Source organism: Amphiprion ocellaris, chromosome 5 (genome assembly GCF_022539595.1).
Source record: "Amphiprion ocellaris isolate individual 3 ecotype Okinawa chromosome 5, ASM2253959v1, whole genome shotgun sequence".
In the NCBI taxonomy this organism is placed as follows: Eukaryota; Metazoa; Chordata; class Actinopteri; family Pomacentridae; genus Amphiprion; species Amphiprion ocellaris.
In genome coordinates this window covers 33930966-33945991 of record NC_072770.1, presented here as the reverse complement: position 1 = coordinate 33945991, position 15026 = coordinate 33930966, and the positions used below count along the sequence as shown (strand labels likewise).

Below are 15026 nucleotides of genomic sequence, written 5' to 3'. Positions count from 1 at the left end.
AAGATATCAAGTTCCCGTTTGCCTGTCTGTCATCTCTGGTGTTTATTTATTTATTTCATTTGGACTCTCATTTTCTCTGGATTCCCACCGCTCTCGTTGACTGGTCATCGGAAAGAGGAGGTGAAGAGAAGAGTGGAGGCTTATTAAAAATACAATCTGGCCCGACAGAGGAAGAGGGTAGGAGGATAGTAGGTGAGACTGAAAAACAAGCCTCTCGTGTCTTCAATATGGATCTGGTTACACTCTCGTTTTCCTCCATTTCTCTCCTTACCCGTCCTGCCCCTCCTCCTCCTCCTCCTGCGTTCTGTCATCCCTCTGACATGAATCTGATTTTGAATCTGTTTATCTTTCTCGGTCGCTATCTCTCTTTCATTCCCTGCTCCTCTCCCGTTCCCTCCTCTCTTCTCGCTCGTCTCTCTGGGGGCAACCCTACAGAGCAGCCAGTTATTAAAAGAACATCACATTCTGGAGGAAGAAATTAGGGACTAATAAACAAACAAAAAAACATGTTTACCACTCTGTGTGACCTTTTTAGCAGAGGGGAAAGTCATCTCATTTCCAGTATTAGCCGGTATTAGCAAGAGGCCTGGAAAGATGTTGCTGGAGCGCAGCGGTGTTCTGTGCACTGCTTTTCCACATTGGTCATCAAAGATATCAGACGCTAAGTGGCTTCTTAGGTGGAAGAAAAAAGGGAATTCTTCAAATTTTCAGGCTATGCAGCAATGTGAAGGGCTGCATTACCATTTTATTGAGAATTTATGGATCATAAATGATAATATTTGGCTTTTTTACTCTAAATTTCTTGTGACTTTTTTATTTTCAACTCTGTTTTCTATGATAGAAGAAGATTTTCTTTTTAACTTCTTAAATTTCTCATTAGATTATTTGCAGCTTTTCTATTCTAATTCTTACTTAACTCAGCTTTAGACAGAAAGACAGAGAGATGAAACGACAGAGAGAAAAGCAGGTGCAGGGAAAGTCAATGGAAAAAGCGAGCAACCAGAGTAAGGCGAAAGCCAAACCTGACAATACAGTGAGAGGTGGAAAGGAGAAAACATGTTGGGGAAAGGTTGAATGAGAGACACTGTTGGAGAGTGAGGAGGGGGATGGAAAAAAAGATGAAAGGAAGAAGTTGAATAATGCAGTAGTCAGTTAGTTTCCTGCTTCCCTCTACTTCACTGGAGCTGTCAAGTGAGGTCAGTTTTCCTACTGTACAGATACCAGTTTCTTCCAATTATATTACTTCTTTTGTTTACAAGAAATCCACTATGAAATATTTACAATGCCAAAGAATTCACAGACCATGAAAACATTCTGAATTATAAGGTAATGTCCTGCAATCAAAATAAATGGGTCAATATATAATTGAGGGACTTTTGAAGTCCATAGGATTTATCTTGCATATATTTTTTATTAAAAGTAAAAAACTAATGTTTTTTAATGTTCATTATGATCATGTCTCTACAAATCCCATAAGTATTTATTATGGAAACATAAAAAAAGACTGGATATCATTAAAATGTCAACTAAATAACTGTCCTAATTTAATAACAACCACCTTCTAATCAGCTAAACAATAATAAAACGTGGTTATCAAAAATAGTTTTGATTGTGTTCTTGTTATTAAGCTGAGATAATTGTGACAGATGTTTCTTTTTTTGGCAATATATCAAACTTTATGTGGAAAATAACAAATTGTATCTGTGTTCGAGAAATCGCTTTCAACTAAATTACCCATTACAGAAACACCTCTCAATGAAGTGTGTTAATTCCAGATCACATGACCTGCTCCACATGATGTCATTTCCTCCTGAAGAAAAGACTGGCCAGACTCCAAGGCTTTCGGAGTTATTTAATATAAAGTAGTGTGTGAGTCAAGTGTGGATTTATGGCATGTCAACAGGTTTACTACAATATCTTTATAAATAATTTTTAATTTCAATTTTACTCAATGATATATATAATATTTAGAAGAATCTTTCAGTAAAAATGCCATGCAGTGTTTGGTTATAGGTGGTCATGTTGATTTTAGGCCTGAAAACAGCAAAAACGTCACCTATGTTACAAAAAGTCCCACAATTATATATTTACTCAAATGTATAAGCATAGCATGATACATAATGAATTAAGATTACTAGCATTAAAATGCACTATCAAAAGTAATGTATCAAAAGGAGATTTTTTTAATGCAAAGAATGGTTCCTTTCATAGTGTTAAATGAATGATGCCTTAATATAGATTATCATTACTATCATCATCATAACTGCTGTTACTATAATTTAAGGACTTGTTGCTGTTTAAGTACTTGAACTCTGCATTACATTGTCACTGTTGAGTTCAAACATCATAGAGTGTCTCCAAATCTATTTCTTCAGTTTGGGTCTATTCTTTACGACCTCTCAGCTTCACTGAAACTTTTCTTGAAAACTTGACATTTTGGAGATACAGTGATTTGACCCAATCAGACTATGCCCACGCCACAGAAAATCTCTTTTGCGGATGACCCGGCACCACACAGTCAGTAATTTCCTGACTAATAAGCTTGGTTATAACACAGATAAATACATTTTTTTCCTGCCAATTTCTTTTTTTTTTCCACTGCTACAAATAACTTGCCAGATCTCTGTTCCAAGCACATATAAAAAAATGATCATTACCATAGGAAAAAAAACACATTTAAGTAGGTATGGATGTACAATCCTTGAGGATAATATCAAACTGGCTGAGAGATTTTAACCCAAAAGAGGGATATTTTGTGATCATTATTTATTTATTTTAGTTTGGACGTAAATATTCCATCGGCCTAGTGACTCAACTAACCATAGCCAAGAGATGAATTTAGAAAAGTAACAATTATTTCCACTTTGGTATTGTGAAAGTATAAAATGGAAATATGACAGTTCAATAAGGTAGTGTCAGCTTTAATAAATGTTCTTCACTCTCCACCTATTCTTCACACATGCAGCCTTTAAAAGTTCGCCTCTTCAAAGAGCTGCAGGTCCACTCCTCAATATCTAATATACAGTTCCATGTCTCTATGTATAATATGTCTAGAATTCAACCAGTATTTGTATATTTGGGGACCCAATGCAATATATTTATTTTCAGAATGATTATTATTTCTTCAAATGTTACAATCTTTTTACAATATACAATACTGTAACCAAAACACACACATATTGCACGTTATATTAATGTCATATTGTAAAATTATCAGTGTATGAAAGCTGAGTAGTGCATGTCAGAAGTCTCGAGTCCCATCGAAAGTGTACATTTAGTTACATCCTTGGGTCAAGCCCTGCAAACGACAGATGATCCCTCTCTGTCAGCTCACTGTGCAGGCTGCTACTTGCCACTAGAGTCTTGTTACTGTGTCCACTTCATGTTTATACAGCGCCACGTGTTTAGATCTCATATCAGAATCAATACAGAGATAGCGTGCAGCCCAGCCAGTTTACAAAGCTTAAATCTTAATGTAATAAAACAGCCATCAAACCGATAAATGTTCACTAATAGGGTTGTTTTGTTTCCCTGAAATTACATTAAACTAAAAATTTTCAGCTTGTACGCATTTTTCCCAAGTTCCATATAAACAAGGGGGCGATTCTATTAGATTAGATTTGATTTGATTAGCCTTTATCGTCTCCCTTAGGAGAAATTTGTCTTGGATATTCGAGAGAATGCGGTCAACGTTTAAGGAAGTGAACACAAGAAAAGGAGCTGAACTGATGCAACTAAATTCCATAGAAATGCTAAAGTGTTCAAATCTGGGCTTTCTAGGGGAAATGTGTATTAACTGTGCAAAATTTGAGACATTTATGAAAAATCCCAGCAGTTGAAATGTAAGAAAATTGTGGATGGTCAATAGAATGTCATTTTTATGTGTCCTGGGGTAGAACAGCAAACACAAACTGGACTGATGAGATACAAACCTAAAGAATAATATTCTGTTATTCGACTGAAGATGTAATACTTTCAACCTTATCTATTTCTGTGATATTGCTTGAAAGTTACAGCAAAGGCACACCAGCTGCTGACAGCTGTAGGTATAGGCCATTTGCTCACTCTCCTCTCGGCATATTACTAAAATATCTCACACTCTCCTACCTCTGGCCTGACAGGGTCCTCTATTCCGACGACGCAGATGGCTGTGAGGTCACTGAGGATGTTGTTCTCATCATCCCAGTTGGGCTCAGGATCGCTGGGAAAGTCACGATATCCCACACAGATGGTCCTCAGGCCATCGCACGCCATGGGCTCAATCACCTTCTTCACCATCTCGTCCTTGTCTCGTGGACGGAAAACCCTCGGCTCACCCACCTCGTTCAGGATATGGCTGCATCTGAAAACAGGGTGGGGATTTCATTAAAAGTGTACGCTATACTGTCAGTATTTTTGCAGCTTTTGTACTGTCAAAATGACCCAGCATGCTGATCTCAAAATGCAGAGTTGTGCTGACCGGATTCGGCAAATTAAACACAGTGCCAGCCAAAACTATTCACTGCCTTGGAAGTTTTCTTCTTTTATTGCTTTTCAAAATTAAATCATTGTCAATTTAATTTAGATTTTTTGCCTAGAATATACAAAAAAAGAGTCTTTCATGTCAAAGTGAAAACTGATTTCTACAAAGTATGTCAAACTATTAAAAATATAAAACGCAAAATGAAATACTGGATTCATTCCATTTAAAGTGACTCTTCTAATTCAATACATATTTCAGTGAATTGGGGTTAGAGGCCACACAAAAACAACACTCCAAGCATCTCTGTGAAAAGGTTATTTCAAAGCATAAGTCAGGGGATGAATAAAGGAAAATTTCCAAGTCACTGAATATCCTTTGGAGTACAGTTAAATCCATTATTAAGAAATGGAAGAGCAATGGTACATGCGTAAATCTGCCTACAGCAGGTCGTCCTCAAAAAACGGAGTGACTGTACAAGAAAGAGACTAGTGAGGACGGTCACCAAGACAGCTATGACTCCTCCTATTTTACACTGTATAGTTACAATTAATGGATATTACTATGTATAAACACGTTTTCACTTTGACAGGAAAGAGTTTTTTTTGGAAATTCTAGTGAAAAAAACCAAATAATATTGGCCATGATTCCATGTTGGAAATCAAGAAAAGCAGAAAACTTCTAAATACTTTTTATAGACACTATATGCATTTCTTGGAGAAAACACCAGACTATTAAAAAAACATGACTTAAAATGCATCGCTCTAAGAGAATAACATATAAGGATTGGGTAGCTTTGGATAGTAAATTGGAAAAAAATTTACAGGAAATATTTTGCTGTAAAAGATCATCATAAGTGCTTTATCACTTTAGGACAAGTGGGCCATTCTAAAATAATATGAAGCTTCTTTGCAGACATTTAAACAAATTGTAAGTTATTACATGATGTGATTACGGTCTCTGAAACAGCAGCTAAATAAAGCTTAAGGTGATGCTCATTTGGATGGGTTTAACTGATATCTGCTTTATTCTATCTGCTGATAAACATCAAATGATATGGTCCAAAGCTCCAGTACCAAATGGACCATGCAATTAATTAGCTTTGTCAGCTAATTGTGACTGATTTAGATCAGAATATGATGCCGTTCTCACCTTACTGAGGATATACAGTAAATCTGTTCAGAATTTAATGTATTTTTTGAAGTAAGCAAATAGATCCGGATCCTTGTTCATGCATGTTCAAAAGGCTCAGGAGTTTCGGATAAGCACTCGTCCATGAGAGCAGAAGAAAATAATAACTAGAGCAAATATTACTATAGTACTGCAGCCAAAATATATTAACATTTAATTAACAGTAAATGGTCTTCTAATTAACAAAATAAATCAACATAGAAATGGAAAACAAACAGGTGTTCTGGCATACAGCTGCAAAAGCAAATGAACTGTTATTTGCACAAATATGATTTTAGGACTTTAGTTATTGAGGCAAAAATGTGCATTTAAATGTATATATAATGGACTTTCAAATGAAGCTATTTGTGGCTTAATCAGTTACACATGTAATATCTAAGAAACTTACAATTCCGTATTAATAATTATAATTTAAGTAGTAGTTTACTGGCACTAGATCTCAACAGAGACTGATGTCTTATTCCTTCAGTGGCTAAAGGAAGCTTGATAACTGCCTCCCGTGCTTTTCTCAGTGTTACTTATTTATTATGATGCTGTTCTTGTAACACATGGTAAAATGACACAGTTTCGAGACCTTCCGGAGGAAGCCCAGCCCACGCTGATGGCAGCGAGAATGTATGATAGGCCATTCCCTCCATGCTACACAGCTGGTAAACATACAGCACCTACTGAGATCTTATATCTGTACAACTGCGATCATTATCAATCAAAATCATTTATTTTTTTCGGAAAACCAATCTTACTTTTTGAGTACAATCTCAGAGGCTCCCTTGCTGTACATGCGGAAGCTCCCATCAGGCAGTTTGATGACGGTGCTCATGGACTTCCTGACGGAGTTGAAGGTGTAGACTTTGTAAAGCTTCTCCTCTGGAATCTGGTTTCTTATTGGCTGGTAATCCCGCTTCAGGTCCAAGACCAAACCCAGCAGGCCGCACTCTGTCTTGTTGCCCACTTGCTTCGGCAGACCGCCTTCCTTATCTGGGGGCTGGAGAGAGGCAGAGGAAGAGATTTTCAGAAGTTAATTTCTATTTTTAGGCTAATATTTGGTACAGCACAAATGATTTAGTGGGATTTATCTAGCTGTAGATGTTTTTTTTTTTTTCACTTTATAGCAATTTTACTTGTCATGTTATTTCAATCTATGCAGGCACTTTCATTGTGTTTCTTTACAGAGAAAAAAAAAGCCCTGCTACGGAGGCTGTCAAGTGTTCAGCTAAACATGTTTTGAGCACAAGCAATCTATACTGTTTGTTCTGTGATCTACTCAATGAATGAGATTCTCCTTTTCCTTCAGTGCAGTGCAACAGATGCAACACTTGAAATAGCTGCTAGTGATAATTAACCAGCTAGCAGGTGGAAGGGTTACTCTGTGTGGGAGGGCAGGAGATTAGATGGATGGAATCAAATGTGGATGTTCTTATTTCAGGCGTGCAGCTCAACCCTTTGCAATCTGTAATTGTACGCCTGGAACCATGCATTTTTCTGGTTCATTACACATGCCCATGGATTATAGCACGTGATGTACTATTTTTTACATAAGATATGAAATTAGTTTCTTATAGGATTAATACTACTATGTGTGTCTTAGGTGTGCACCCATTTTTTTTTCTTCTTTCTCAGTTGATCTGCCATTACTACCTCGATCATTACTTTTTAGAAAACTGGAAGAAAAAAAAATGGCTGCCACAATTTCCCAGAATGTGATGTTATTAAAATACCCATTTTCTCAAAGTAATAATCAAAACCACAATAAAATTAATTTTACCGTCAAAGAAAATCAAGACAGGCATCAAATCTTTGCTTTAAAAAAGCTGGAACCAAAGATATTTGCTTGAAAAACGATCACTCAGTTATTAAAGTTGATGACATTGCTGAGAATTGATTATTCAGTAAATGTGTCTACCTTCAAGTAGCAGAAATATCACACAGAAATGTGCAGTAACATCAAGGGAGCATTTTCTCTGCCTCTGAGAGCTGGAATGTGTTTATTATCAGCCAACAGCAGAGACTTCTATCGTAGGTTGTGTGTTTGTGATACAGTATCTGTCCAAATCTGTGCATGTGTGCTGATCAGGTGCTACAGTACATGTGCACAGTTGCACACACACTTACTGTATGTGTGAGCGTGTGTGTGTGTGTGTGTGTGTGTGTGTGTGTGTGTGTGTGTGTGTGTGTGTGGTCAGCTTGTGGAAGACTCAGCATTGCCATGGTAACAGTGGGCAAAGCACACTTGGAAGAAGAGAAGTGGGAAAAGAGAGAGTGCACTCTTCGCCACTTGGGGATTCTTACTCCTTGGCTCTGATTCTCTTACAGGATTCTCACTCATCTCACTTCACACGTCCTCCAATCTTTTTTTTTTTTGTGTTTCCCTCTTCATCTTTTCCCCGGGCCTCATTTATTAGTATGCCTTGAGCCTCACTCCATTTAGAAACTCTTTTTTTTTTTTTGTCACACAGGAATGCAAGTCTTAAAGCATATAGACGTACAATCTGCCACTGTGCTAGACCAAATCTCATTGTTGTCAGTATCTTGCACACACTCACTCACACACACACACACACACACACACACACACTGACCACTGTAGTGACACTGATGCTCATATGTCTGGACACATCTAAGGAGTGTGCAGATCTTACTGTCATTATTCATAGCATGCCTTTTCACACAATCACACATTCGAGTTGATTTTAATTTCTGTCTGCTAAAAGACTGCTCAGCTTCACATATAAATCTTTTTGCTCAGAAAATGTCAAGAAATAATGAAAGATACCTTCTTCTCAACAAAATAACCAACTATCAAAAAAGCTACCTCTTCATTTTCTATTATTTGACTCATCATGCAACCGACTGAAATAAGCACAATTCCAAAAACATGCATCAAATTGGTTGCAAAATGGTGAACAACTGTTGGTAAGCATTAATAAATGTTACAGTTAATCAGTATTAGCTTTGGGCTGCAATCCTGTTTGATAGCACAGCATGTTACATTTGCTTCATTCGGTTCCCTATTAGCTGGCACTGAGGTGACAGCTAGTCTCCCTGGGGTTTTGCGACATAGTACCTACAGTACGCTCAACACCTACACTCACAGCTAAAGAACAGCTTGTCAGGTACACTCTCTCTTACACACACACACACACACACACACACACACGAATGCATACAGCAGCATGTCAAAAGCACACTGAACATAATGCTTCTACCTTGCTGCTAAGCCGACACCTTCAGTCTGTGCAATTTGCCCCAAAATAGACTGACTGCAGGCTCACTGTTCTGCGCCTAAACAAGCCTCCAACCAAGATTAGATTTAAAAGGAAAGCTTGACATTTTGATGTTTTCTCTTTTACTTTATCGCTGTTGTTTTCTTCACTTGGAGCCCACCGCAACGTGTTGAGAGAGATTCCGTGTTGGCAGTATAGTTAATCACATTAATAGCTTGTTGGAATTGATGCACTCACATTCTGCATCTAAAGATTTCCCCTGTCCACTGTGTTAATGTGCCTTTTTTTTAGGTGGACTGATGGACAAGATTAAAATATATTTCCAAGCAGTGAATAAGAAAACCTCACAGAACATTTGTTTCTCCATAGAGCCATTGCATTTTATTTTTTTCAGCCTATCCTGAACATATGATGTATAATATACTGCACGTCTGCCAGTTTTTTGATCTTCCTGTGCTAAATTTAGAGGTATATTTATTATCTGAAAACAAGATGTAAACCTTGAGGGTGATGTATAGATTATAAATTTATGGTTTGTGCCTTAACTTGGTTGAGATCAATAATTGCAAGGTTTCCACTTTCTGTTGTGTCTTTTGCAGTTTCTCCAGTAAATCCTACATTAAGTGAAATAAATAGCCTGGAAAGATTCTGAGCAATCTGTGGAAATTTAGCTGAATACTGAAAAACTTCTTCAAAATCTTAATTCATCTGTCTTGCAATTGATATATCTGCTTTCAGTGTTTGCTTTAGCAGCTCAATATTTTGAAAACACATTTCCTTGAATAGCAGTGAATATTGATTCATTTGGGCTCCGAAAAATTTGACTTGTCCCTTTGGCTGCAGTTGCTGAGAAGCCTAGTCAGTCCAGTTGAGAGGGTTCGAGAGAAAGTCATCTAAAATCTCATTAATCATTAAAACCCAATCAGAGTGCTGGCCCATCTTCACTTAGTAATTGGACATATCTGGTTATTGTCCAGCTGTGTGTCTCACAGACACAGACAAGAGTATAAATACTTTATACTGAATTTGTGGTAAATAACAGAATTAATGCCTTTTCCTAATGACCAATGATTACATCAGGAAGACACTGCCTGTCATTGGCTAATGAGGGGATGGAACAAATGGTCTCATCTGCACTGTCTGTGAAGTGTTTGGGAGAAAAGGCTCCAAGCCAAAGGACAGCAGCAAATCAAACCTCTAAAATGTAAACTGCTGCCTGAAAACCCACACAGGATGTATTGCAGCTTCAAATCATAATTCTACATAATCTAGACTATAGATGAGACTCCCTGGTTGGTGTAGAGTAAAGCAGCCATATGTAATATTAATCATTAATTGCATTTGTAAAAATATTTTGATACCGCATGCAGGATTCAAGATAAATTACTACAGTATAGAGTTCATCGTGTTTATTGGAAATACTGCCATTTTAAAATCAACTTGGCTAGTGGCACAATTCCTGCTACAAATGAAGAATATTGTAGGGAACTGAAGAAACCGACAGCTGCTGCAATAACTAAACAAGGCAGGGGAAGGAGCGATGAATAAACAGATAATAAACAGAAAGCAGACACAAACACGGCTGCCTTTCAGAGACTCCGCAGAGGTTTAGCTTGACGTGGGTTTCTACGCACAAGGACAGTCGCTGGCATGGGATGCCCACTGTTGGCACGGCTGGGCTACTGCTGGCACGTCTTGGCCTGGACATGGCTATGGACCAGCTGCCCTCTCCCTGGTCCTTGGGTGTTCCCGCAGGCAAGGACATATGCCAGAGGGAGAGCTGGCAACTTTACTTCCTATTCCACCTGGGGCTCTCCTTAATCCATCCCTCCTGTTCCTTCCCCGTCTCTTTTCATGCGTTCTCTTTTCTTGCCTTTTCTCCTCCCACTCCACTTTTACAACCCACACACTGTTCATTTTACAAATTTTCTCCTCTCTTTCCCCCTCTCACTCCATCCCATTCCTGTCCTCCTGTCTTGTTTCCTCGCTATCAGTTTCCCCAGTCTCCTGCAAGGTGCTCCACCTCCCCTGCCTCCGCCTTCCTTCTCGTTCCCTCTTTGCATGTAGGAGTAGATGATATTCTAGCTCTCCACATGACTGTACCAGCCAACCAGGCTAAGGCCTGGAGGCGTGCTGGAGGGCAGTGATATACTCTTTCAGTCCATGATGAGGACACTTGTCACGCGAATGTGGTTTCTCTCATAACTCCGCGTCTTCTTCTTCCTCTTCTTCTATGCTTTTTTTTTTTTTTTGCACTAATACTTGCTGTGCCTCCCTCTGTCCATTTTCCATTAGCATCCATCATTAGCTGTTTATTTCCTGGTCATTTTTCCACAACCAACACGACAATAAATGAGCTTTACCTTTCAACCAAACAAAATTACCCAGAATCAACATTACTCTTATCCATAGCATTAGCATTAAGCATATTATTATTGTGTTGTAGTGTTATTATAGCACATATTATTGCTACTTCTATTATTTTCAAATTGTTGTTCGTCTGGACATGCTATTTTCGTCCACTCTGGTCAGCTAATCTGTCAGTGGTTTTGTTAATAAATAGGTATTTATTTCATTATTTATTTCTTTCCTGCTTCTCACTTTGACTTGTTTTATCACAGAGAAACACATCTCCAAATATGGACTACTATGTGATCATGGCCGTCGGCTTTAATGCGTCATTGGCAGTTTATTAATTAGCTTGTTAAATTTAAGTGGCCGGCTAAAGCCTTTCTGCTATGACAAATGCTAATTACAGTTCTGATTTTAAAGAGATATCTGGTTACCATACTGGTTATTATTGGGAGACAAATCATGGATGTCTGCTAAACTCTATACCAAAACTACTGTACAAGTGGCAACCAAAAATGCCAACCAGGTCAAGCATTAATATTGCCGTTTGATAAAGTGGTCAGCTTCGTTACTACTTCCTTCGCTTTTAACTCTTTCATGTATTTAATTGATGCTGGTCTCTCCAATCAAATTTGTCATGTCAATTGAAATGGAAACGCAGGGAACCCAATAAGCTCTGTGCCTCCGAAACTTCAAAGGAGCGCCATTCTAATGTGTTGACAACTTATTTTTCCCTGCCATCTCTGCAGCAAATCTATAAGAGTGAAGAGAAGAGAAGAGAAAAGAAGAAGAAAAAGAAGAGGAGGAAGAAGAAGAAGAAGAAGAATCTGTATTGAACATGGTTCTACTGTGGGTATCTCTGGGAACACTGGGTGCTTCACGCCAAAGACATCCAAGACACTCCCCTCCATGTTGAGCAAACAAGCCCGCACTGTCCAGATGACACAAGCACTGTGAGCAACAGCTAATTATATCAAGGCCTCACTACTTACAACTGAACAAAAGCATGGCAGTCCATTTTAATCACAAACTATACATTGCTCATTGTTGAATGTTATTCCTCCGCTATCTCCATTTCAACACATTCTGCTGAATTAACCACATAGCGAGCTCCTCTGACGGACGATGCCTTTTCCAAAAAGCACGTACGTTTCAGTGCCGATGCCGTGTTTTCGTCCCTGACCGGAATAATGACCTGAGCAGGTGGTTGAAGCTACATGAAACTGAGCTCCCAGGACACTCACACTGCCATGCTAAACACACACCACTGTGCTGTGAGAACACACACCTGTGATCCGAATACCTCCCACCATGTCTGGATGTCCGAGATGGCAGATGTGTGTATGAGTGATATATGTGTGTAGCTGCACAGGCATGAACACACAGACTTCCTATGTTTTATAACTAACACAAAAGAACTAAGAACATAAAGTTTACAGGAATGCAAGAATAAAAGCACAATTCATTCTCTGGGGCCTTTGCAACCAGGGATGACGCATATTCCAATGAAATGGCGTCAGTATATTGACGTCACTGAAGGCCGTTGACAAATTGCTATATACCATGCCTGACTTGTTTGCAAGAGACATTCCAGGCAAACTGGTGTGTTAAGAATCTACGCGTGCGCCCACCTGAATGAACGCATGCACGGATGCTCTTCAGAATATATGAATAAAATTACGTGTGCAGATGGATATAATATCTATGAGCATGTGCATGTACAGTAGGGGCGAGCGTGCGTATACAGTTTGCGTGCATGGTTTCATTGTGTAAATGTGTGTGAATTTCTCCCTCGAGGACAGAGGCTCCTCCACTTTATACTGTAGTCTGTATGTGCTGACAGAAGAAGCAGAGCTATACCAGTGGCTGTATTATGAAGCCAGAGAGGCAGTAGGGGGACTGATACGCGTATCAAAGCCTGCCTCTTTGCCTTTGTGCCTTTGTGTGGTGGCCATCAAAGACTTCCATTGCCATCCTGGCATCCCACAGGATTGGCCTCTTATATAAGAACACACCAGCCAGCATACTGCAGGGCTGGAGTGGCGCTGAGGGAGTGGGGGCGGCTGGGGGAGGGAAAGAGGGATGGACTAAATATTCCTCAGAAATCTCCCTTCTACATCCTGCTTTCTGAGTTCCCTTCAATCCTTCATTTCCTCTGCTCTTCTCCATCAAACTTGTTCCTGTATTCCACCTATAAAAAGCTCTCAGTAAATGAATACAACATGTAGTGTACTATCAACTATAAATGCATATTCAGTACTTTAGCTATTAATTTAAGTATTGTGTATTTACTGTATGTAAGCATACATGGATAAATTGGTGTATGTACATAATATGCACATGAATGTGATGAAATAGACGCAGTCAGCAAACACACTGATCGGCCACAACATTAAAACCACTGACAGGGTTAGGGTTGCATCGATTATCTTGTTAAAATGCAGTGTTACCATTCATAATGTACCATCCACTGAAACATAGTTCCGGACCAAGAGGATTCTCTCCCAACATCACAAGGATGGCCTACATACATAATATTAGGTAGGGGGTTCTAATGTTGTGGCTGATGAGTGCAGTACACAGATGATGCAGGGAATCACTGTCGATGGAAGGTTGCAAACAGGACAGGTAAGTAAGCTGATTTCATTTTATGTTTACCCTAAGTTTAATTTATACATGAGGTAAACTCTTTTATGAATGAAGAGATAAAAAAAATAGCAAATGTGCCATTTAATCCACAAAGTCTAAGCTGTGCTCTGCCAGTGCTTAATTCTGTTGAGTCAAGCAGCTATGGAGGTACAATAGTCTGATGTAACGCTGCAAAGCCTCCCTCCAGGTTTTCAAAAGGGATAACATCGTGTAAATGTGGCACATTTTGGTAGAAATAAGGTAACCTCATAGGCATAACAACTGAAGTGATTAAACTGTTTACTTATGTGGAAATACAGATTCACTAACTCACAACAACAACACTATTAGTAGTAATGATGACCTTAGCATTGAAGTGTTCAGACAAATTTACACACAGATCACATTAGTTTGTATCTTTAAAAGAACATGAACCTTCATCCCTCTATCGTAAGACAATCACGCTGTGTCACTCACACGGCATCTCATTAACACCACAAGTATTTCCAGTTCCCGTATGGTATTTGAAGTGTTTCTAGATTGAGCTAAAGGATTACACTGAGTGTCTGAAGTTTTATCACAGTTGATTTCTAACTGTGAAAAACAGCTTACCAAAGTATGAAGACTATTACATGGCTACTGTTGAATTTATTTAAGTCTTGCGTTTTCTCTCAAGCTTGCTTTGACTCAGTCCAGTTCGATCTCAGAATTGCTTTGATTAGACTTTTAAGGAGTTAACTTCAACTCAGGCTGTAGGTCCATGTCAAAGCAGAATCATTACTTGATATTTAGAGGTAGCATGGAACTATAATACATACTTACTTATCAAGTCAAAGAACTCCAATATTACTGTCCTGTCTGGCTTCAAGACTGGAAGACACAATGAAAACTGTATACCAGCACTAACTGAATTCTTTACATGTATGTAGCATGTATCAAAGGAGAAGAAGTTACAACGAGAGCAGAAACAAATCTGTAGGTCTCCATCTTAAAGCACCCAGTGACCAACACTCTGTTTTCACCAAAACTGTGATTGTGCCTTGAGGGGTAGGAAGTAAAATCTGTGGGATCTTTCTATCGCAGATGTCCCGCCTGCTCAGCTCATTCCCCATGCATGTTCCATAAGGGCATTTGTCAGTTGGTCAACCATCAATGAATAGACACTACAGGAG

At 38.8% G+C, this 15026-nt stretch overlaps 1 protein-coding gene across 10 annotated transcripts in view; it reads right to left on the bottom strand.

The window, feature by feature from the left end:
* Window positions 1-15026, bottom strand: part of atp2b2 (ATPase plasma membrane Ca2+ transporting 2) — a 71834-nt gene that overhangs the window by 13761 nt on the left and 43047 nt on the right. For all 10 annotated transcript variants that reach the window (XM_023288045.3, XM_035956253.2, XM_023288046.3 and 7 more), the window contains 2 exons: window positions 6394-6635; window positions 4108-4342 (listed from right to left, as the gene is read on the bottom strand). In XM_023288045.3, the coding sequence (XP_023143813.2) occupies window positions 4108-4342; window positions 6394-6635 (477 nt within the window). The remainder of the gene's footprint in view (window positions 1-4107; window positions 4343-6393; window positions 6636-15026) is intronic.